This window comes from Plecotus auritus, assembly GCF_963455305.1.
Source record: "Plecotus auritus genome assembly, chromosome: 4".
In the NCBI taxonomy this organism is placed as follows: Eukaryota; Metazoa; Chordata; class Mammalia; order Chiroptera; family Vespertilionidae; genus Plecotus; species Plecotus auritus.
The window spans coordinates 143,356,902-143,380,604 of NC_137775.1; the positions used below are offsets into that span (position 1 = coordinate 143,356,902).

At 40.8% G+C, this 23,703-nt stretch overlaps 1 protein-coding gene across 8 annotated transcripts in view; it reads right to left on the bottom strand.

Annotated features, from left to right (window-relative positions):
* Positions 1–23,703, bottom strand: part of HECW1 (HECT, C2 and WW domain containing E3 ubiquitin protein ligase 1) — a 156,840-nt gene that overhangs the window by 77,603 nt on the left and 55,534 nt on the right. For 6 of the 8 annotated variants that reach the window (XM_080666300.1, XM_080666296.1, XM_080666297.1 and 3 more), the window contains 2 exons: positions 22,339–22,663; positions 12,084–12,191 (listed from right to left, as the gene is read on the bottom strand). In XM_080666300.1, the coding sequence (XP_080522426.1) occupies positions 12,084–12,191; positions 22,339–22,663 (433 nt within the window). The remainder of the gene's footprint in view (positions 1–12,083; positions 12,192–22,338; positions 22,664–23,703) is intronic. The other 2 variants (XM_080666302.1, XM_080666303.1) reach the window with 1 other exon arrangement.

The following is a 23,703-nucleotide window of genomic DNA, read 5'->3' on the forward strand; positions in this document are numbered from 1 at the left end:
TGCTAAAAGGCAATTAAAGTTTTCCTCTTCCTGCTAGGATAGAGTAATTGTAGCAGATTAATGCTTCTGCTTCTCACTAGATAAGATGATTTTAAAATAAAATGTTTAAGGCACTGCAGAGCCTTGGAAGCAACAGGGACTACCAATTCTAGACAGAGAAGACTGGTAGGATGAGCTGATAACCTACAGCCCCCTTAACGTTGTGGCAGAAAGACCAACAGGGCTACTGGTGGCCATATGGGGCCAGAGTGTGGGACTGGTTTCCCTTCAGACATTTGAATCCTGAAAACTTCAGGGAAAAAGACTAAAAATGTAAGCACGAAAACATCTGAAAGGCAGAGCCTACATTTTCTGTCTCTTGATACTGAGGAGACCTGGCAGGGAGAGGGGAAGGGGAGGGCCCTGGTGAAAATCCTCAGCTTTCTATTAAAGCCTTGGAGAGAGGTCCCTAGGAAGAGGTTTCATGATATTGGAGCTTGAGATGTAATGTGCTATCAAGATAAACCAGGGCAGAGCTCAAACTCATGGCTATTCAGAAGTATGGATAAGTGGTTATGACCTTGATCACGCACAGACCTTAGGGATGATAGTTTGGGCAGGGTATCATTCCTGATACATGGTCACCAGACATTCATGTGACCTTATTTTTATTTTATTTTATTTTTTTAATTTTTTAAATAAATCTTTATTGTTCAGATTTTTACAGGTGTTCCTCTTTTTTCCCCCATAGCTCCCCTCCACCTGATTCCCCACCCCACCCCATGCCCTTACCCCCCACCACTGTCTTCATCCATAGGTGTAAGCTTTTTGTCCAGTCTCTTCCCGCACCCCTCACACCCCCTCCCCGCTGAGAATTGTCAGTCCACTCCCTTTCTATGTCCCTGATTCTATTATATTCACCAGTCCATTCTGTTCTTCAGATTTTTTATTCACTTGATTTTTAGATTCACTTGTTGTTAGAGTATGTATTTGATGTCATTTTGTTGTTCATAATTTTTATCTTTACCTTTTTCTTCTTCTTCCTCTTCTTAAAGAACACCCTTCAGCATTTCATGTAATCCTGGTTTGGTAGTGATGAACTCCTTTCGTTTTTTCTTATCTGTGAAGCTCTTTATCTGACCTTCAACTCTGAATGATAGCTTTGCTGGGTAGAGTAATCTTGGTTGTAGGTTCTTGCTGTTCATCACTTTGAATATTTCTTGCCACTCCCTTCTGGCCTGCATAGTTTCTGCCAAGAAATCAGCTGACAGTCGTATGGGTGCTCCCTTGTAGGTAACTAACCGTTTTTCTCTTGCTGCTTTCAAGATTCTCTCTTTGTCTTTTGCCGTTGGCATTTTAATTATGATGTGTCTTTGTGTGGTCCTCTTTGGATTCCTCTTGTAAGGGGTTCTGTGCACTTCCTGAACTTGTAAGTCTATTTCTTTCACCAGGTAAGGAAAGTTTTCTGTCATTATTTCTTCTAATAGGTTTTCAATATTTTGCTCTTTCTCTTCTTCTGGCACCCCAAAAATTCGGATGTTGGTATGTTTAAAGTTGTCCCAGAGGCTCCTTACACTATCTTCACATTTTTGGATTTTTTCTTTTTGTTTTTCTGGTTGGGTGTTTTTTGTTTCCTAATATTTCAGATCTTTGGTTTGATTCTTGGGGTACGTTGATCTACAGTTGAGTTTCTGTATATTCTTTATTTCAGACAGTGTATGCTTAATTTCTGACTGGTCCTTTTCCATTTTTTTGGCATTCTCATTAAGGTCCTTGAAGGTCTCATTAAGCTCCTCGGAGGTCTCATCAAATTTCTCGGTGGTTTTTAGAAGATTCTTGAGTAACCTTATAAATGTGGTTCTGAACTCTATGTCGTCCAGTAGTTTGCTTTCCTCCATTTCTCTCATTCGTGACATGTTTCTTTGTCTCCGCATTTTGCTGCTTCCTTGTGTTGATGGAGTGGCTTTGTGTGGTAGGTGACCTATAGGGGCCAGTAGCTCAGCCTCCCCAATCACCTGAGGTGGACGCCTTTGGTACACCCCTTTGTGGGCTGAGTGCAAAGTCTTGGTGTAGTTAAGCCTTGATTGCTGTTGGTACACTGGGAGGAATTGACCTCCAGGCCAATTGGCTGTGAGGACCCGCTGTGTCTATAATGGAAGAACTGCTGCGCTGGAGACACGCTTATGGTGCAGGACTTGTTTCAGTGGGGCTTTTGTGCTCACTGAGTCTGCCTCTTGAATGTGTCACTTATGGATGTGAGGAGTTGAAATCTGGTGTCTCACACTGACCACTAGGTACACTGGCTTCTGGATCTCCAATGGGGTGCAGGTCAGCTACTGTCTGAGGCCACCCAGCAGGAGCTACAGCAAGAACTACAGTTTTCTCTTCTTTGCTTGGGGTTTGGAGGTTTTGGAGCTGTCTGACCTGGGCTGCAAGTTTGCTAGGTTAAGCTGCGATAGGGCAGGACATTCATATGCTAAAGCCGCTGCTTGGAGCTTGGGTGGGTTCGTAGATTGTGCAGGGCGGGGTCTCAGGGCGTGACTAGGCTAGGGCGTGGCAAACAGCGATGGCTGCCAGTAAGCCGGCTCTGCGTCTCTGACTGTGTCCCCACGTCCCACGCCCCAGCACAATAAACAATTGTTCCTGCGCGCAGCCCTGCAAGCAAGCCTCCCTCACTTTCCGACCCCACGGCAGACAGTCCAGCTTCTCCCCGTAGGAGTTTGGGTCCCCCGCGTCTCCCCAGAAACTGGAGTTCGGAGTAATTGGGAGCTTATCTCCCTTCGGGTTGAAAACAGCAGCGCTCCCAGTCACCCGTTGCCAGCCCAATTCGTGCATCTCCGTACCTCAGCTTTTCAGCGCTTGTGCACCCCTCAATGCTGTTTGCTCTTTCCTTCTAGTTGTAGAACTTCCACTCAGCCAGCTTTCCCATGCTTCTGGGTGATAGATGGTTTGTCTTTTAGTTGTAGTTTTGAAATTGTTGTGTGAGGCAGCAGTTTAGGTGTTTACCTACGCCGCCATCTTGGATCTCCTCTCCTGTGACCTTATTAACAGGGCTGATGTGTTACCAGCCTGGGAGCACCACTTACACAGAAGTAGCTGTAGCCGTTTAGGAGGAGAGTCTGCAGACACTGTAAAACCTGGGAACTACTAACATACAGTGATAGAGTATGCTTTTGGTCATCAGGCAGGGTCTCCCTTTCCACAACATGTTGAGCATGCCACTTGGCGGAACTGGAAACTTCACTTTGGGGCTCTCAAACACATCTTTTTCCTGGTAGACTCAGATGAATCTATCCCAGATGATCAAGGATTACCTGGAGGAAAGTGTGCAGAGCAGTAGAAGGAACAGAAGACCCTCCTGCACACCAAATTCTGTCTCTGGCTTATGTGAGAGGTGGTCACGTGGGTTCTTTATTTCAAGCAAAAGGAGCATACTTGATGAGTAAACAGCCCTAATCCAACACAAACATCCCAATGCCAGCTATTCCCTTACTCTGCACTTCCTTTAGGTGGCAGGTTCACCGCTTTAGGAAATTCTTCATGCATCTGGTTAGCTCTGGGCCCACTGCCAGCTTGGAGCCTCCTATAAGCTTCGCATTCTCCTCCTACATTTAGTAAAAAGGGTCTTAGGACACCTTTCCTGATTCCCAGCCTCCTTCCCATCCTCTGTGGGTGGCAGCAGCTTGCTAATGACTTCTTTTTTTGTTTGTTTTTTTTTTCCCAATTTTTTTAATTCTTATTCTGCGCTCAGTGGCAGGACCCGCCTACAGAAGGCGCTGCAGGGCTGCACGGCAAAACTGCACCAGAGGTCCAGCCTGGAGCTGGGCTAGAGGCTGGGAGGGGTGGTGGTGGTGGGGGGCAGGGGAGGCTACCCAGCGTCCAGTCCAGGAAGGGGATGGATCTTTGAAGAGTCCAACTCTTGTGCGCTTTGTGTGACTGTAAGATCAGTGGATCACTCTGTGTCAAGCACTAAGAGCTTCCATTTAACTGGTTCTGATGTGTGAATGTTCTTTTTTTTAATTGTTTGCCTAAAATGTATTTTTCTCCAATTTGGGAACTGCCTGTAATTAGACTAGTGGTGAGGTCTAATTGTGAATTACTTTGTTTTTTCATGTTCCCTTACTTCTTACCCCCCCCCCCCCCTTTTTTTTTAAGCATTGACATAACATACTCTTCCCTCTCTGACAAATATTTCATGTTCTTTATATTGTTATACTAGTTATCTTTTCCTTCACTAAAAAGTCAGCCAGGCCTTAATGGTTTAGTTTTCACTAGAAACTCATGTTCTGTTATAGAAAACTCATGCTGTAAAAGAAACCACTTTTTTTTCAGGGATAACTATTACTGGAGAGAGAAAGAGATTAAGAGGTTTTAAATATAAGAACAGAAGTCCCAATAAAAAGGCTTTGAGTGTATAGGTTCAAATTTCTCGTATTTGTATAAAAAAATAGGAATGTTTTGTATGTTATTCTGTGGTGCAGGGTTCAGTATTTATAACTGTATTTTCCCCCAAGCATATGGGAGGCATAATGACATAGTTCCTCCCTTAAAAAATGACTTTTCTGGCTTGTGTTCTAAGCTCATAGGCCTTTGAACAACCTGGGAGAGATGAGTGCTCATTCTGGTGAAGCTGAAACAAAGACAATTTTCTCCTTTTTCTTTTCTGTTTTTGTTTGCCTTCTCCCTTAAGTAACACAACTGGTTAGCAATGGGGGTCTAAATACAGACCAGGTTCTGCAAACTATGGCTTTGCTTGGAAAAAGGAAACAGGGTTTAGATTAGAAGCTGCTGCAATGGACAAGGCGTTTTCTAGATTTCATGGGTGTTGGGGGGTAGCATACAACTCTAGACTATCGAAAAACTGGAATACACGAGATACTGATATCTCGATTAATGAGACTTTTCGAGGAGTTTTACATTATTTGGACTCTGAACTCATTCTTTGTTGTCCAAAGTTGGTGTGTATGACTGAGATGACTGGAGACTTGCTGCTCTGTCAGAAACTTCTGGGGGTACATCTCATCTGTCCCAGATGGGTGCATAGGAGGAGTGACAAGTGCCTGGGAAGGCACACATGGTGTGCAGGCAGACTTCCCTGACTTCTGTGGGTCTTTGTTCTTACCACGAAAATTGCAGCTGTGCGTGACCACAGATTTGTCTGAAGGCTCCGTGGGTCAAAAGAGAAAAGTGCAAATTGAGAAAGAAATACCCCACCTTCCCACTGCTCTTCTAGTGTCTACTTCCCAGCAGCAAAGGAAGAGGAATTACTAAACTGCTTGGTCAGAATCCCAGTGTGGATTGGGCCATGTTTGCTAGACAGCAGAGTCCTCTGCTTTAAAAGGTGGTACCTCTTTGCCACCTCCTTATTCCAAGAAGTTAGATAGGTCAGTCAACTCCATTTTCTCTCTATGGCACCCTCTTGCTCTGTGTCTGACCAGGGACCACCTGGCTCCCTCCCTCCACCCGTATTGCTCTGTCTTCCTCCAGATGGCTCAGGTGCCATCTGGGGCTGTTGCCCTTGAGCATAAGACTCATGTTTCTTGCATAGGAGGTATGAGCATTAGCTTATTTAATTAATTCATTAATTTAATAAATATTTATAAAGCCCATCCAAGGGAAGATGCTAGCAATAAAAATATTTTAAAATGTTATACAGTGCTGAAATTATGTATCACTTTTACTTTGATTTTTCCTCAAATTTTCTGTAGGAGATAAGTAATACTTTTAGAATTGTGTACACAAATGGGATTCATGCACACATAACAAATATATAAAATTGAGGAGATTCTGGACGTACTAGTATGTGTTTGAAATCTTGGATAACCTCTGTGTTCTAATTTGACTTTCTCTATAGTTTTTATGGTGCAACCTGAGCTCCCCACTCAGAATAATCTGGATGGGAGGAAGGCTATCTGAATAATCTCAACTTTTCTTCCTCTGGTCAAGGATTTATTAGCCCCATGATGTCTGAGAAAATATTCGACAATCACTGTGGGAGGTGATCCCCATCACTGATTCTAACTTCAAAGTTTTATCCAGGATATTACCTGATACCCCACCCTCCAATGGGCCAGAAGTCTATACTGAAGTTCTACCTTGCACTTGTACTTCTAGTGGTGGAAGCCTTTCTGGCCTACTTTGGTCTTATCAGGACATCATAGTGGCTAAAGGTCAGACTGCCTAGGCTCAAATCCTGGTTCCACCACTTGTTAATCCTGTAAATATTGGATCTGCTATATTATCTTTCTGTCCCTCAGACTTCTCACCAACAAAAGGGAAAATAATGTCTTCCACCTATGGTTTTTATGTAGATTAAATGAGCAATTTATGTGAGGTACTCCACATGGTGCATGGCAAATCAGGAGAGTGCAGATATGCTTAGCTGCAGCTATTAGTATTATCATCTCTCTACTCAGGATGAAGACTTACCCAAATGACAACCCAGGGGCCCGATCTTGTAACCCATGCACAGATCCCCAGAGACAAGCACAGACTACCCTCGTGGGATGAACCCAGCCACCTTCATGTCCATCTGCTGTGTCTGTTGTATAATTGGATAATGTGGTAATTAGCTTGCCATGCCCTTCAGACATGGCCTCATCCACTTGGCTGTAAGTCTAGACACAGCTTCATCTTAGTTAGGTCAGTTTCTCTCATCTGACCCACATATTCTCCTGCCAAATTTGGCCTCTCTCTGCCCTCATCTGTCCAAAAAGATATTACTCAGACTGATGTCAGATGGTTTACTTCTTACATTTTCTTCTAGGAGTTTTATGGCTTCAACATCTGTAAAACAATTAATATGATCCATCACATCAAACAAAACCAAGTATAAAAAATCAATAGATGTAGAAAAAGGACTTGACAAAACTCAACATCCATTTATGATAAAAAGACTATCAACAAAGTGGGTATAGAAGGATCATATCACACCTTGATAAAGGCTATATATGACAAGTTAACATCATACTCAATAATAAAAAGCTGAAAGTTTTTCCTCAAAGATCGGGAATAAGACAAGGATGCCTACTTTCACCACTGTTATTCAACATAGCACTGGAAGTCTTAGTCACAGCAACCAGATAAGAAAAAGAAATATAGGCATCCAAATAGGAAAGGAAGAAGTAAACTGTCACTATTCACAGATAACATGATACTATATATGAAAAACTGTAAAGGATCCAACAAAAGTTAATAGAATTAATTCATGAATTCAGTAAAGTAGCAGAATACAAAATGAATACACAGAAACTTGTCATGCACTAATAATGAAAAATCAGGAGAAATGAAAAAAAATCCCATTCATAAATGCATAAAAAAGGATAAAATAACTAGGTGTAAACTTAACCAAAACTCTACCTGCAACCTATAAGAGACTGAAGAAATAAATTGAAAAGGACACAGTTAAATGGTAGGATATACTGTGCTCACAGATAGGAAGTATTAATATTATTCAAATGACCATACTACTTAAAGCAATGAACAGGTTCAGTGCAATTTCTATCAAAATACCAATGTCAAACTTTTCAGAACTAGAACAAATAATACTAAAATTTGTATGAAACCACAAAACAACAACAACAACCAAATAGCCAAAGCAATCTTGAAAAAGAAGAACAAAGTTGGAGATATCATGCTCCCTGATCTCAAACTATACTACAAAGCTATAATAATCAAAACAGTATGATACTAGAAGAAAAATAGCAACACCAACAACAACAACAAAATCCAGACACACAGATCAATGGAACAGAATAGAAAGCCCAGAAATAAACCCTTGCTCATATGGTAAACTAATCTATGACAAAGGAGGTAAGAATATACACTGGAGTAATAACAATGTCTAACAAGTGGTGTTGGGAAAATTGAACAGATACATGCAAAGAAAATGAAACTGAATCACTCTCTTACACCATATTCAAAAATAAACTAAAATGGATTAAAAACTTAAATGTAATGCCTGAAAGTATTGTTTCCCTCGTGTTAAGAAAAGGGGTCCTGCAGAGTGGTCAGCACACATTTCTTCCTTCCATCTCTCCATCCCTATCCTGCTCCACTCACACTTCCAATCATCCAGTCTATAGAGGGCTTCTTGGAAAGGCTGGTGTCATTAACTATCATCTGCATCCTTCTGGGCCTCAAATTATCAAATGTCCCTCTATGTCCCACTGCTTCAACATCCCCATAGGCTCTTCCCTCAGGTTGATGAGCATAAGCAAACAAGCCTGGGAAAATAAATCCAGCTCCATTACCTACTACACAAGCTATCACATCTCGCAGAGACTAAGCTTTTTCCTCAAATACGATGGTGATGTCAACCATCTCATGGTGCTCTTGTCAGCATAAAATAAAAGGATGTAAGAGTGTTGCCAAGAAGTTGAACACAAGTAAGTGCTAAATAAATGAGAACTCCAACTTGATGGCTCCTTTCATGCAGTCTGTCCACATGTTCAAGCCCATCTTGATTCAATTTCTCAAGCTGCCACCTCAGAGCTGCTCTCACAGACACTCTGCCTGGAGGAGTGCTTTGTACATTTTGCCTCTTCTCTGTCAATGCAGATTTACTAAAACCAGGCTCGGAGCCAAAACCAGGATCATTCTGAGCAAGCTGGAGTGGACTGCTCACCTTGCAGTCTTTCTTTGTTGACTTGTATTTTTACAAACATCACCATAATCCTCATGTGACAACTCTCTGAGGATACATTCTAGACTGCGTCTTCCATGATACCTCTGTTGGCACTCAGCAGGTCATACGGATGATGTCCCCTTTTATAGTTTCTCCTCCCTGACTGCCATAATCCTGCTCTTTTGGTTTCCCTGATGTTATGTAACTATTGCTGCATAACAATCAGACAAAAACTGAACAGCTTACACTAGAACTGTATTATTATCTCTCAAAATTATTTGAAGTGACTGGGCTCAACTTGGCAGCTCCCCCTTACAGTCTCCCATGCTGTTGTGATGGATAGCATCTGGGCTGGAACTCTGCAGTCCCCTGGGTGGGAATGGTTGTGGGCAGCTGGGCTGGCTGCATAACTCTTTCCATGCAGCCTCTCATGTGGCCATTTTGGGCTTCTCACAGCACAGCTGTCCCAGGGCTCTAAGAGTGTGTGTCCAAAGAGGTATGAAGTAGATGCCCCAGTCTGTTAAGGCCTCGACTTAGAAGCTAGAACAGCATCACTTCAGCATGAAATCAGCACAGGATCACAGAGCCTACTCAGGCCCAAGGAGGGGACATGGACTCCACCTCTCAATGAGAAGAATGTCAAGGAATTTGTCGCCATCCTTAATCCTTCACACTAGGTGATCTCTCTTCCCCCTCACCCTCCTCAGATTCCATCCTCAACTCTTTGCACCTGCTTTAGTCTACCCCTCCCTTCCTGCCCTCCTGCCTTTGCAGGTGCTGTTCTTTGCCTAGAATGACCTCTCTACCACCTTGCCCCCAATACCAGTCCTTGTTTCTTACTGGCCAAGCTTGCCTATAGCTCCTCTTATCCGTGAATAGTGATCAATTCTGTGGCCCAAAGCTAGGTTGAGTGCACCTCTTCATTGACAGAGAACACAATAAGAAATACATGCTTGTCTCCCCTACTGGAATGTGAGAGCCTTGGCAGGCAGACCATATATACACTTTTAATGCATTCAGACACCTAAAGCTGTGATTCATTATAACATTTTAAATTGTTTGATTTATATGTGTGTACTGAGTTAATATTTTAATTATTTGGAAGTTCAATTATGCTTTTTGTTGGTACATTTATTGACAAAATTATATTTGTACAGAATAATACATTCTTAGTATATTGATCACTCATATGATGTATTTGCAAATATAAATATCTACCTTTTCAATTTCACTCTCACTCATTTTTCTAAAACACTGAGCTATTGCTAGTCCAACAGGTATAAATATATATATTGTGGAGTGGCATCTTCTCAAAGTTGCCAGAGAACATTTTTAAAATGTCATTTTTCTGAAGTGCTGTGTTGAACTTTTAGTTATGTTAAATATGAATTGGCAAGCCATTTGTTTATTATAGGACATTGCTACATAACAAGTTTGTATATATTCACTCAATTATGACAATATTTTATATATTTTACAGAACTTATTTTAATTATATTTTTCTAATGATATTTAAGGTGTATCTTCATGTTGGTGGTGAAGATAATTATTTTAAATGATTTTTTATTTGAGATAAATATATAGGAAATGTTCTGTATGTCACAGAAAACTTGTAAAAACTGCCTTGAAAAGATAGCACTATTGATAGATTAACTTATATACAAATTCACCTTTTACACATTGACACATGCAGAATGAAGAAACAGTCATGAGAGCTAACATTATCCTTTATATTTATTTCCTTGCTCTAGAAAGATAAAAAGTTGAAAGTTTTGCTCATGCTTGTACCATTTTGCACTGATACTGTATTTTAACCCTAAATTTGTCTATTTCTCAATTAGTTAAAACTCCCGCAAAAGAAAAATAGGTATGTAATAAGGAAGGACTCTTCCACTAAACTTTGAATGTAGACTGGGGCATATAGTCAACTATTATGTCTAATATTCATGGCTAATGAAGTTTTTACCCTTTTTGCTCTTACTGGCATTTGGGAATCCCTATTGGGTACCATTAGCTGAGGCCTATCTTTATCCCCAAACAAACCCACCCACCTTCTTTGTAATCAATGATGGTATCTGTGGAATAAGGGAAGATACTGGTATTATTAAAACATATAGAAGTAGGGTTGAGGGAGGAGGGTACATTTTCTTGGGGCTTGGCAGCTAGGCAGAGAAGTTTCAGCTGATGCAATAAGAAAGCAGAGCCATGAGGCTTTTGGGCAGATGGTAGTAGAATTGGGTTAAAGGCATTTATCTGGTACCAGTGTGCAAGATGAATTAGAGAGGAGAAAAACTAGAGTCAGGGAGGTAAGTATTAATACAAGGAAATATCTTACTGGGAATTTCATTATGTCTAACTCAAAATCCAGGGCCAGCGACCACATCCCATAAAATCATGTCCTCTCTACATCTGATAGTATCAAATCTCTTGACAGTCTACCTCTTTCTGCATGTGCAAATGCAAAAAAGCGGGGAGGGATTGTGTCCTTTCTAGAAGCAGAGACACCATAAGTTTCTAGAGGGCAGACACAGGCCTTTTATCATCAGATCTCTAGTCTTTAGAATATAATAGGTCTCACAAAATGTTCATTGAATGAATGAATGAAAATAAGAGTAAATATAAATGGAAGCAAAGAATGCTAGAGAATGTAGTATATCTTGAACCACAATCAAATGATAACAGGTAACTTTAGATTCCTGGCCATGTACCATTTCCTCTGAGCACTGGGCAGTTGGAAGAATAAACTACTCATTTCCTTCAGAAGTGTTATAGGGAATGAATACCAACTATGAACAAGATAATGCATGAATGGATTTGTATAGTTAGCACTCTCATTATCCAAATAGGGGAAAGGAGTTGTAGATTAAAGGTAATCTGTGCATTACTTCATCTGGCAAACACAAGACCCATATAGGTAGACCCTCATGCAATGGGAAATATACCAGTATGGGATCCTATGAAAAACATCCTTCCATAACTGTGAAAATGATTTATTTTCAAAGAAAGCAGAAAATTTTGGAAAATAAGATACATGATGACAAGTTTACACATTCAGAAATGTCAGTAGATCAGAAATCAAAGAAACAGGTTGGCAGCAAGGAGCACTGAAGGGTTGGGTCAAGCAAAGCCAAAACTGGATGAGAGGATACAGAAGGGGCAACTATCACTAAGTTGAAGCGCAGCTAGAGGAGTCATGGAGCAAAAATTAAGGGATGTGAGCCATCAGGTCCTGAGTCCAGAGGCTGATGAATGAATGTGAACAAAAATTTTCCTTGAAATTAAAGGAGTGGCCCTCTGGGTTATTTTGTATGGGTGTTACCCAACTGTTGTATATTACTCAATATTTTTAAGCATCTCATCAAATCTATGTCTCCCTTTCACATGGCATCTTTCTAAGTGCAGGCAATACAACAGTACAAAGAACAAAGCAGTTGAATTCTGCTTCATCCTGGACAACAGAAATGGGAAAAGTACTCACGTTCCACAAAGTAAGAGCTGGCATCAATCTTCCAGATGATCTGGCCCCGATGAGAACCATTGACTCCACGGTTCTTATAGTCCAGAAAGTTTTCCGACAATACCTCATCTATATTCCCAAGAAAGAAAGAGAGTAGAGAAACATATCAGCCAATAGCATATATATGGGAATAAAAGAGCAAAGGTATTAATGCCATCTCCAGAACAATGGACATAAAAGCATCTGGAATCATAGAATCAGAGAACTCACAGAGAATCACAGAATCAGTATCCAGAGGTAACCTCTGGACAAACCCCTTTTTAATGTAGAAATCTCTTCTCATTTCACAATACTCTTGGTAAATTATCATCTAGCTGGTTCTTGAACAACTACAAAAACAAAACTATAATTGCTTTTATGGTAGTTTATTTTACTTTTGAAAACTCTTACATGCATGAAATCTCAGTGTGGAAATCTTCCTCCTAGGTGGGAAAAAGATGGCAATAGAGTAGGTGGAAGTTTCACTCATCTCCTCCCAGGTTCGAACTGGAAATACAACTAAATTATAGAACAATTAACCTGAATAACTAACTGAAGATTAGCTGAACGTAAGTCTTATAACCAAGGATTTACAGAAGCCACCTCAAAACTGGTAGGAAGGGTGGAGACGTTAAAAGGCCTGGTCCCGCACCCACTTGTGGTGGCTGAGAACTTGAAAAGATATCTCAGCTGCAAAGGTCCCCCCTTATGAACGTGGTGTTTCAACCCTATGTCTGGCTCCCTAGCCTGGAGCACCATGGCAATAAATAAGTACCTAATAATAATAGCCTTAAATGTAAATGGATTGAATGCTCCAATCAAAAGAATAGGGTAGCTGAATGGATAAGAAAACATGACCCAATATATGTTGTCTACAATAGAGCCACCTCAGAACAAAAGACTCACACCTGATAAAAGTAAAGGGATGGAAAAAATGTTCCATGCAAATGGAAATGAAAAAATGCAAGGGTAGCAATATTTAGATCTGACAAAATAGACTTCAATGCAAAGGCCATAACAAGAGACAAGGAAGGCCACTACATAATACTAAAGGGATTGATATAACAAAAGTACATAATGCTTAAAAAATATATACACCCAATATAGAAGCACTTAAATATATAAAAAAGCTCTTGGAGTACTTTATGGGAAAGATTGACAGCAATACATTAAGTTGGGGACATTAACACTCAATAGACATCACTGGATACATCTTCCAGATGAAAAACCAACAAGAAAACATTGACTCTAAATGACACAGTACATCAGATGGATTGAATTGATATTTACAGAACATTTCACCCAAAAGATGTATAATACACATTCTTTTCAAGTGCACATGGAACATTCTCAAAAATAGACCACATGTTAGGATACAAAATAAGTCTCTACAAGTTCAAGAAGATTGAAATCATATCAGACATCTCTTCAGCTCATAATGGCATGAAACTAGAAATCATCTACACTAAAAACACTCAAAAAAATCTTTCAAACACATGGAGGCTAAATAGCACATTATTAAACAATGAATGGGCTACCAATGAGATCAAGGAAGAAATGAAAAACTTCCTGGGAAAAAATTAAAATGAACACAAAACAACCCCAAATCTATGGATTACAGCAAAAGCAGACCTGATAGGGAAATTCATAGCATTACAGGCCTACCTCAAGAAACAAGAAAAATCTCTAATAAACTATCTAACCCTATAACTAAAAGAATTACAAGACCAAGAGAAAAAGCCCAGAGTAGGTAAAAGGAAGGTTATAATAAATATCAGAGCAGAAATAAATGACATAGAGATTAAAAAAAAATACAAAAGATCAATGAAACCAAGAGCTGGTTCTTTGAAAAGATAAACAAGAATGATAAACCTCTCGGCAGATTATCAATAGACAAAGAAAGAGGACACAAATAAATAACATTAGAAACAAAAGAGGTGAAGCAACAACTTCAAAAATACAAAGGATCGTAAGAAAATATTACAATCAACAAATTGGACAACCTGGGCAAAATGGACAAATTCCTAGGAACATATACTCTTCCAAAACCCAATCAGGAAGAATCAGAAAACCTGAATAGCCCTAACTGGTTTGGCTCAGTGAATAGAGCGTCAGCCTGTGGACTCAAGGGTCCCGGGTTCAATTCCAGTCAGGGGCATGTACCTTGGTTGCGGGCACATACCCAGTGGGGAGTGTGCAGGAGGCAGCTGATCGATGTTTCTAACTCTCTATCCCTCTCTGTAAAAAATCAATAAAATATATTTTTTTAAAAAGAAAACCCAAATAGACCAATAACAACTTACAAAATTGAAGCAGTAATCAAAAAACTTCCAGCAGACATAAGTTGTGGACTGGATGGCTTCACAGGGAAGTTTTACCAAATACTCAAAGAAGAGCTAACACCAATCCTCCACAAGTTATTCAAAAAAACTCAAGAGGAGGGAAGACTTCCAAGCTCTTCTTATGAGGCCAGCATTATCCTAATTCCAAAACCAAATAAAGACACTACAAAGAAAGAAAATTACATGCCAATATCCCTTGAAAATACATGGCAAGATCCTCAACAAAATATAAGCAAATAGGATCCAGAAATATATTAAAAATTTTATTCACCAAGACCAAGTTGGATTTATCCCAGGGATGCAAAGGTGGTTTAATATTTGCAAATCGATTAATGTGATATATCACATAAACAAAATGAAAGATAAAAATCATATGTTCATATCAATAGATGCAGAAAAAGCATTCAACAAAATCCAGAAGCCATTTTTGATAAAAAATGTCAACAAAGCGGGATTAGAGAGATCATACCTCAGTGTAATAAAGACCATAAATAAAAAACCACAGCCAACATCATATTCAGTCTTCCCCCCTACACCCCAGGCTTTCATCATGCTGGTCTTTATTATTTCCTCCTTCTACTCACTTTGGCCTTTGTTGTTTCTCTTTTTCCAGTTCCTTTAGTGTACAGTTAGATTGTTTACTTGAGATTTTTCTTTATTGTTTCTTGAGGTAGGACCGTAATGCTATAAATTTTCCTCTTAGGACTGCTTTTGCTGTGATTCATAGTTTTAGGGTTGTTGGTTCTCATTTTCATTTGTTTCAAGGTACATTTTTATTTCTTTCTTGATCTCAGAGTTAACCCATTCATTGTTTAGTAACATGTTATGTAGCCTCCATGTTTTATGCATTTTTTAGTTTTTTTTTCTTGTGATTAATTTCTAGTTTCTTACCCGTATGGTCAGAGAAGATTCTTGATATGATTTCAATCTTCTTCAATTTATTAAGACTTGTTTTGAGTCCTAACATGTGATCCATCATAGAAAATGTTCCATGTGCACTTGAAAAGCATGTATGTTCTGCTGCTTTGGGGTGAAATGCTCTGAAGATATAAATTAAATCCATTCGATCTAGTGTGCAATTTAAGGTTGTTCTTGTTAATTTTCTGTCTGGAAGATCTATCCATTGAAGTCAACAGGTGTTAAAATCACCTAATATGATTGTACTACTGTCAGTCTCTCTCTTTATGTCCATCAAAATTTGCTTTATATATTTAGGTGCTCCTATGTTGGGTGCATACATGTTTACTAGAGTTATATCCTCTTGTTGGATTGCTCCCTTTATCATTATGCAGTGTCCTTCTTCTTCTCTAATTACATAGCCTTTGTATTAAAGTCTATTTGTCTGATATAATTATTGGTATTCCAGTTTTTAATCCTTTCCTTTTACATAAAATATCTTTTTCCATCCTTTTACTTTTTCTTTGTGTGTGAATCTTTTGTTCTGAGGTTGGTCTCTTGTAAAAAGCATATATATATATATATATATATATATATATATATATATATATCTTGTTTCCTTATCCATTAAGCTCCAGGGGTCCTCAAACTTTTTAAACAGGGGGCCAGTTCACTGTCCCTCAGACCTTTGGAGAGTCGGACTATAGTTTAAAAAAAAACTATGAACAAATTCCTATGTGCACTGCGGGCCCGGGACAAGTCGGCTGCTAAGCAGGACAGGCAGCGGCACCCGGTGGGCCAGATAAATGTCCTCAGCGGGCCGCATGTGGCCTGTGGGCCGTAGTTTGAGGACACCTGAGCTACACCATGTTTTTTGATTGGCACATATAAGCCATTTACATTAAAATGATTATTGATAAATATTTCTTTATTGCCATTTTATTCTTTATAACTTCCTTCTTCTTCTCCTTCTTCTTCTTCTTCTTCTTCTTCTTCTTCTTCTTCTTCTTCTTCTTCTTCTTCTCCTCCTCCTCCTCCTCCTCCTCCTCCTCCTCCTCCTCCTCCTCCTCCTCCTCCTCCTCCTCCTCCACCTCCTCCTCCTCCTTCTTGTCCTCCTCCTTCTCCTTCTTCATCAGTGAAATCCTTTAACATTTTGTCTTACTTCCACATCATAGATGCCATTTTTTTGGGGGGTGGAGTACTCCACTACATATAGGCATTAGCCTGGGGGAAATTAATAGCCCTACCTTCTGGACTCCCTCTTGCCCCATTCTGTGGAGTTCCAAACCATTGTAATACTGGTTTTGTGGTAATAATCTTCTTTAGCTTTTTCTTGTCTGGGAAGCTTCTTATTTCTTTTTAAATTTTAAGTGATAGCCTTGCTGGGGAGAGTAGTTTTAGTTGTAGGCCCTTGCTTTTCAATACTTCAAATATTTCATGCCAAGCCTCTTGTCTAAATGTTTCTGTTGAGAAATGAGCTGGTAGTGTTATGGTAACTCCTGTATAGATAACTAATTGCTTTTGTATTGCTGCTTTTAAGATTCTCTGTCTTTAACCTTTGGCATTTTAATTATGATATGTCTTGGTGTAAGCCTCTTTCCATTCCTCTTGTTTAGGACTCTCTGTGCTTCCTGGGCTAGTGTGCAATTTTCCTTGACCAAGTTAGGAAAGTTTTCAGTCATTATTTCTTCAAATAGGTTCTTGATCCCTTGCTCTCTCTCTCTTCTCCTCTGGTATCTCTATGATGTTGTTATGTGAATGCTGTCCCAACAGTTCTTTAAATTATCCTCATTAAATTTTTTTTTTTCTTTTTGCTGCTCTGATTCAATGTTTTCTGCTACCTGTATTCCAAATTACTGATTTGATCCTGTGCTTCATCCAACAAACTGTTTATTCCTTCTGGTGTATTCTTCATTTCAGATACTGTATTCCTCATTTCTGACTGGTTCTTTTTTATGGCTCTTATGTCCTTTTCATGCTGTTGTAGTTACCACTAAGTTCCTTGAGTGATCTTATACCCATTTTTAAAAAACAACCTATATCTGATAAATTGCTTGCCTTCATTTCATTTAGCTCTTTTTCTCTTATTCTTTCACTTGAGGCATGTTTTGTTTTGTTTTTTGTCTCTCCATTTTGGCTGCCTTTTTGTGTTTGTTTCTATGTACTAGGTAGATCTTCTCTGACTCTCAGTCTTGATAGTGTGTCATATGTAGTATGTGTCCTGTGGGACCTCGTGGTACAGTCTCCTTGATTACCTGATCTGGGTGCTCCAGGGCTGCCCCTTGTGTGGATTATGTAAGCCCTCCTATTGTAATTGAGTCCTAATTACTATTGGCCTGTTTGTGTATGGAGTTTTCACTCAGATTGGCTGACTGTGAGGATCATCTTGCACCACAGTGTATGAGCTGCTGTGGAGGTATTGACCACACAAAGCAAAATTTGCCTCAGCAGGGTGTGGTGCCTGCTGAGATATCCCTTTGGATATACTATTTGTGAAATTTATTGGATCCTGCTCTGATGTTGTCTGAAGCTGGCTACTGGGTGTGTTGGTTTTGTGGCCTCTTGGGAGAGACTGGTGCATGCCAATGGCAGGCACACCCTGTGACTGGCCTTGAGCAACCTGCTTGGAGCTGCAAAGTAATCCACAGTTTGTGGCTGCCTCTGCTGGCCCTGGTATGCATGGGAAGGATTGAGCTGTGTATCAAGGCTGGCTTTTACCAGCACCAGGCCTAGAGACAGGCCACTGAAAGTCTCAAGGCACCCGGAAATCCTTTCCCAACTGCCTTTACCTGTCAGTTGCCTGTTAGACTCAGTCACTAGAAGAGCTTCTGGTGGTACTTGAGTTGCATGGAGTGGTGACTCAGTGAGTCATCAGAGGGGGGTGAGTGGTGTTTACCAGATTGATACAAGTTCAAACTCAGTGCCAGTGCTGGGTCTGAGGCCACTCAGCAAATGTTCCTGAATCTAGCTGCCACCTTCTGGGTGCTCACACACCTTTGTGGTGGGGCAGTATCTCAGGGAGTTGTCAGGGTGAGGCCAGCAGGGTTTATCAGACCCAAACAAACCAAGATTAAGCTGTGTAAAGGGAGGGCTGTGCACCACTCAGGCATACAGGGGGAAAATGAGGCCCGTCCTAGATCCACACACCTGAGTTTGTCCCAGATTCTGCCAGGAGCCTAATCTCAGCAGGGCAGGATCACCAAGAGTTTTTGAGAATGGGGCTAGTGGATTTCCCATGAAGGGGAGGTGCCAGTCAGTCTTGAGGGATGGTGGGAGGGGTGTACCCATCCCAGAGCCACACAACTCAGTCTGTCTCAGAATCTGCCCAGAGCTTAGAAGGGAGGAGCCACCAAGAGTCTGGAGTGTGGGTCTAGTGGATCTGTCTTGAAAGGGAGGTGCCAGTTATGTTCACAGGAAAGTGGGGAATGGCCTCCACCCTAAAGCCACTCAACTCAGTCACCAACACCCCCTGAGTCTTCTCAGACTTCTATTCCCTGGCTCAGGCAGCTGACTCCTCAGCAGTGTGTGAGCTCCACAGAGAGGGGCGAAAGGGAGTCCAGAAGGTAGGGCTATTAATTTCTCCCAGGCTGATGCCTATATGGAGGGGAGTGCTCCACCCAAAAAATATGGCATCTATGATGTGGGAGCAAGATTCACTATAGCTATCATAGCAGCTGTCACTTCAACTCTCTCCGCAGAGCCACAAATCCTAGTGTCTCCTCACTGACTCGTCTACTCTGCCCTCCCTCTGCTGGAGCCCAGGGTGAGTGGCTGTGAACAAGATTTTGTGCATTGATTGAGTGTGCTTGTGTCTCTAGCAGACTCCTCTCTGTCCCTGGCAGACACAATCTCCGCTGATTTTCATAGCCAAGTGTTAAATGGGCATCCCTTTCAAGCTCTGTGCTCTAGGCTTGGGAGTTGGCTTGGGTTTGAGACCCCATGCTTCTAAGGGGGACCCTCGCCGCCACAGCTGAGATATCCTTCTGGAATCTTAGCCACTTCCTGTGGGAGTAGGGCCAGCCATTTTTGCATTCTGCCCTTCCTACCAGTCTTGATGTGGCTTCTTCTGTAAATCCTTGATTATAATATTTCTCTTGAGCTAGTCTTCAGTTAATTATTCAGGTTGCACTCTCTATATTTTAGTTGTAATTCCAGTTTGGTCCTGGGAGGAGATGAGTGTAATGTCCCCCTATTCCCCTGTCATTTTAGATCCTCCCCCTTGTTAAGTCATTTTTTAAAATCCTCAGCCAAGGATATGTTTATTGATTTTTCTTTTTTAGAGAAAAGAAGGGAGGGAGGGGAGAGAGAGAGAGAGAGAGAGAGAGAGAGATATCAATTGGTTGCCTGTCATGTGCACGCCAACTGGGGACTGAATCTGCCACCTAGGTATGTGCCCTGACCAGGCACCTGCAACCTTTAGGTGTATGGATCTATGCTCCAACCAACTGAGCCACATTGGTCAGGGTGTTAAGTCATTTTAATAAGGACTTAACAGAGTCAAGGAAATGTCTGCTTTTAAAAATTGATGATCCTAAGAAGTTTTTTAATATGTTAAATATTAGTTTAATATTGGAATGTAAAATCAAGCATATGAATTACTAAGGATCTACAAATTATGAATTTTTATGATTCACAGTTAATTTTGGGTTGGGAAATTATTTTTGAATTGTTATGCCACCAAAAGTGTTGTCATTTTGCATTAAATAACTTCATATTATTGTCTGTGTTCATGGGTTATGCATATATGTTCTTTAGCTATTTCTTTTTTTTTTTTAATATATTTTATTGATATTTTACAGAGAGGAAGGGAGAGGGATAGAGAGCTAGAAACATTGATGAGAGAGAAACATCGATCAGCTGCCTCCTGCACACCTCCCACTGGGGATGTGCCCGCAACCAAGGTACATGCCCTTGACCGGAATCGAACCCGGGACCCTTCAGTCCACAGGCCGACGCTCTATCCACTGAGCCAAACCGGTTTCGGCTTTAGCTATTTCTTTTACCTTCTTTATCCAATCACACCCATCTCCTGCCCCTTGGGCACAAACCAGTCTGTTCTATATATTCATGCTTCTGGATCCAGAGGTGGGCAAAGGGGTAGGGAAGGGGACTGCAATAATGTCAACATTAAAAAAAAATTTAATAAAAAAATAACTTCAAAGTTACCTATGTACAGCTACCAGGAAAAAGAACAAACTGTCAAATTAAGATGATGAGCTGTGTTTACTTTTGTCTCAGTAAGAATGTCATGTTAAGGCCAGATCTAATTCATTCACAGAACTTCATGACAGGTTAATAGTGCTGACCACCCTTCCTTCTGAAGTCTCTCTTCTATGTTGTGGGCTCCTAATTTTTGTCCCACCTCTCCAACTCCTCCATCCCCTTTTTGAGTTACTCCTTTGTCTCTCCCTTTGACAGTGGCTTTCTCGTGTTCTCTTTCTACACACAATACATAAGTATCTACTCTCAGGGTGCCAATTACCCCAAGTCTCCACTCCTAGCCCAGATCTAGGGCTGACCTCCAAATCCATCAATTCCCTCACATGGTTGAATGTTCCTCAAATGCCCCTATTACCCCGCTTGCTTCTCTTTTATTTCCTGACTGGAAAATGAATGGCGTTGACATCCACCACTGCAGGAAGGTACAGCTATGAAGAGCTGATTTAAAACTAGATTCAGACTAAAAACCTAATTGTCTAAGGTTCTAAACAAGTAAGATTCATAATTCAAGTAGGGATGGGTAGAAGGGGGACTACGGCAAAATAGATGGACGCAGGACAGTCTCAATGGGGAAGCTAATGCTTAACTCCAGCTGACTAAAGCTACAGGCTCAGGCTGCCTAATTGAGGGCTTTTGTGAAGGAAGGTTAGAATTTTAATTTTAATGGGAAATCTCTGCATTTTTAAGTGTTAATAACTAATCAAATTTAAAACAAAATGGACTAAACAAAATATGCTTTATGGGCTATTATTTTACAATATTTGCTCTAGATCAATGTTATCCAAACACTTTTAATCAGGGACTATTTTTTAAAGCAAATTTAAATGTCACCTGTTTGGAAGTTCAGTTAAGTTAGTAACCACTGTTTATGTAAAAATCTCAAAAATGATGTTCCTGAATCATTATAATATTGTGTGTATTGTAACTACACTAACCAAACTGGTTACAAAACCTTTAAGAGAACAAAAGAACATTTCTCTGACACCTGGACAGATAAGAATCCCTATATTTTATCATAGAAACAGCCTCGGTTATAAAAGACTCATAACAACCATTAGTCTCTCTGATATTTGATGATGTTAAATCTGTGTGTCTGAATGTGTAAATGCTTCACTGCAGAGACTGAATGCAAAAGGCCTGGCCTCTGCTGAGCTTGCTGACTCCAGTGGCCCCTTTCACTTTGTAGTGTAAATGGTCAATTCTCACCACACCTGGTTCTATCATGGAAAACAGATGAAACATGCTTTTTATGAAACTTCATTTCCATAATTTACAATTTGTGAGGTTCATGTTCTCCAGCAGTACAAATCGGTGCAGCCATTTTCCTTTCAGTCATCATTCTGTTCTTTAGTCCCTGGTGTTTGTGTGCACTGTCTACAGTGAAAGCAGTATTATAAAGCAGAAAGAATATTGAAGGAGCGGTAAAAAGAGGCCTATGATTCTGTTGAAAACAAAAGTGAAATTAGCCCCACGTAGATGTACAAGTGGTAACAATGTTTGTGTTCAACCACTCTTTACCCTGCTATCTCATGATCTTCTATGGAATAGAGATGGCAAAAGAAGCTAGTGTGTGGTTTTCAGTGTGTTAGAATTTGGTGCATAACACATTTGATTGCGAATTGTGAGTTTTAATTAAATTATAGAGTTTATTGAAATATTAAAGCCTGCAGAGGAGTGAAATATGAACAATATGCTTGTTGAATGCCCAAACCACATTCCTAAGATGTTATATCTGCTGCACACTGTTAGCCAGTCTGGCTAATTGCTATTCTACTCACCGATGAGATACATGCCTATCCAGTCTCCAGCATCCACTTCCTCCTTTATGTCCCAGTGGATCACTAGGTCCTGGGAGTGCCCTATGGAGTAGTAGGAGCTGCTGACCATGAGCGTGGAGCGGCTGTCAGAGGTAACCAGGTCAGTGTCGCTGGTGGAGCGGGGGATGGTGACGGTGCCATGGGGGCCGGTCCTGATGGCCATGCTGTGGAACTGGCTGGGGTTGTAGCTGTGGCGAAGTGGCTCCTTGCAGCGGCGCCTGTTCTGGTTGTTTCTAGATGGAGATGCCATGGCGGCCAGGCCTAAAAACCTGTTCTGGTACAGATTCTGTGGGGATAAGCAGACAATCAGCAGGGGCAGAAGATCCCAGCCACAAGGTCACTGTCTTCACAGGAAATGGAGGATATTCTGGGAGAAAGGAGCTGCGAGTGAGCAGCCCCCTAGGAAGGTTTGAAACACAAGAGCATTTTTCTCCGGACAAATGCTGTGGCTCTGGGTTCACATAGAGAAGGCAAGAGTGAAAATGTGAGCTCATCAAGGGGCTGTGCATTTCCAACTGGCTGGAGCCTACTTCTCCCAGCTCCCTCCAACCTGCTTGGTATTAAAAGGCCTGCATATGTGCAGAATGGTCCTGAAGGATGTCTGCTCCCAACCAAAGTACCACCTCTTGAGTTTTCCAGCATCAATTCAATTGGATCCAATTTTACCCTTTGTTAGAGTAAATGATGGTTATTATCGCTAAACATTTTAGTGATTCCTGCAGCACTCAAGACCCTACACACAGCCTAGAATCAGAGGTGGCCCCTGCTGGGTGAGATGGTCATTCCTCCTCCATTTACTCTCTCTCACTCCACATAATATCTCCAGGCCATCTGGAATTTTTACAAAATTTCTATCGATATCTTCAGTCACCATCGTTTTTGATAAAATCCAATCTCAATCCCTCAGAGACAATGTTATTGTCAAAAACACTGCCTCTGGCCTGGCCAGTGTGGCTCAGTGGTTGAGTGTCGACCCATGAACAAAGAGATTACTGGTTGGATTCCTGAACAGGGCATAAATCCGGCTTGCAGGCTCAATCCCCAGTATGGGGTGTGTAGGAGGTAGCCAATCTATGTTTCTCTCTCATTGGTGTTTCTATCTCTTTATCTCTCCCCTCCCTTCCTTTCTCTCTAAAATCCATAAAAAATATTAAAAAACAACAACAACACTGCCTCTGTTGAGAATAAAAAACTCATGTTTTTATTGTTTACAATATTGAGTACTTAAAATGAACTGAGCTGTTCAGAGCAGTATCATGATTGTTTTGGATACAGATAGCTTTTACAACGTGGGGAGAGAGCATCATATAACATTTCTACAGTGGA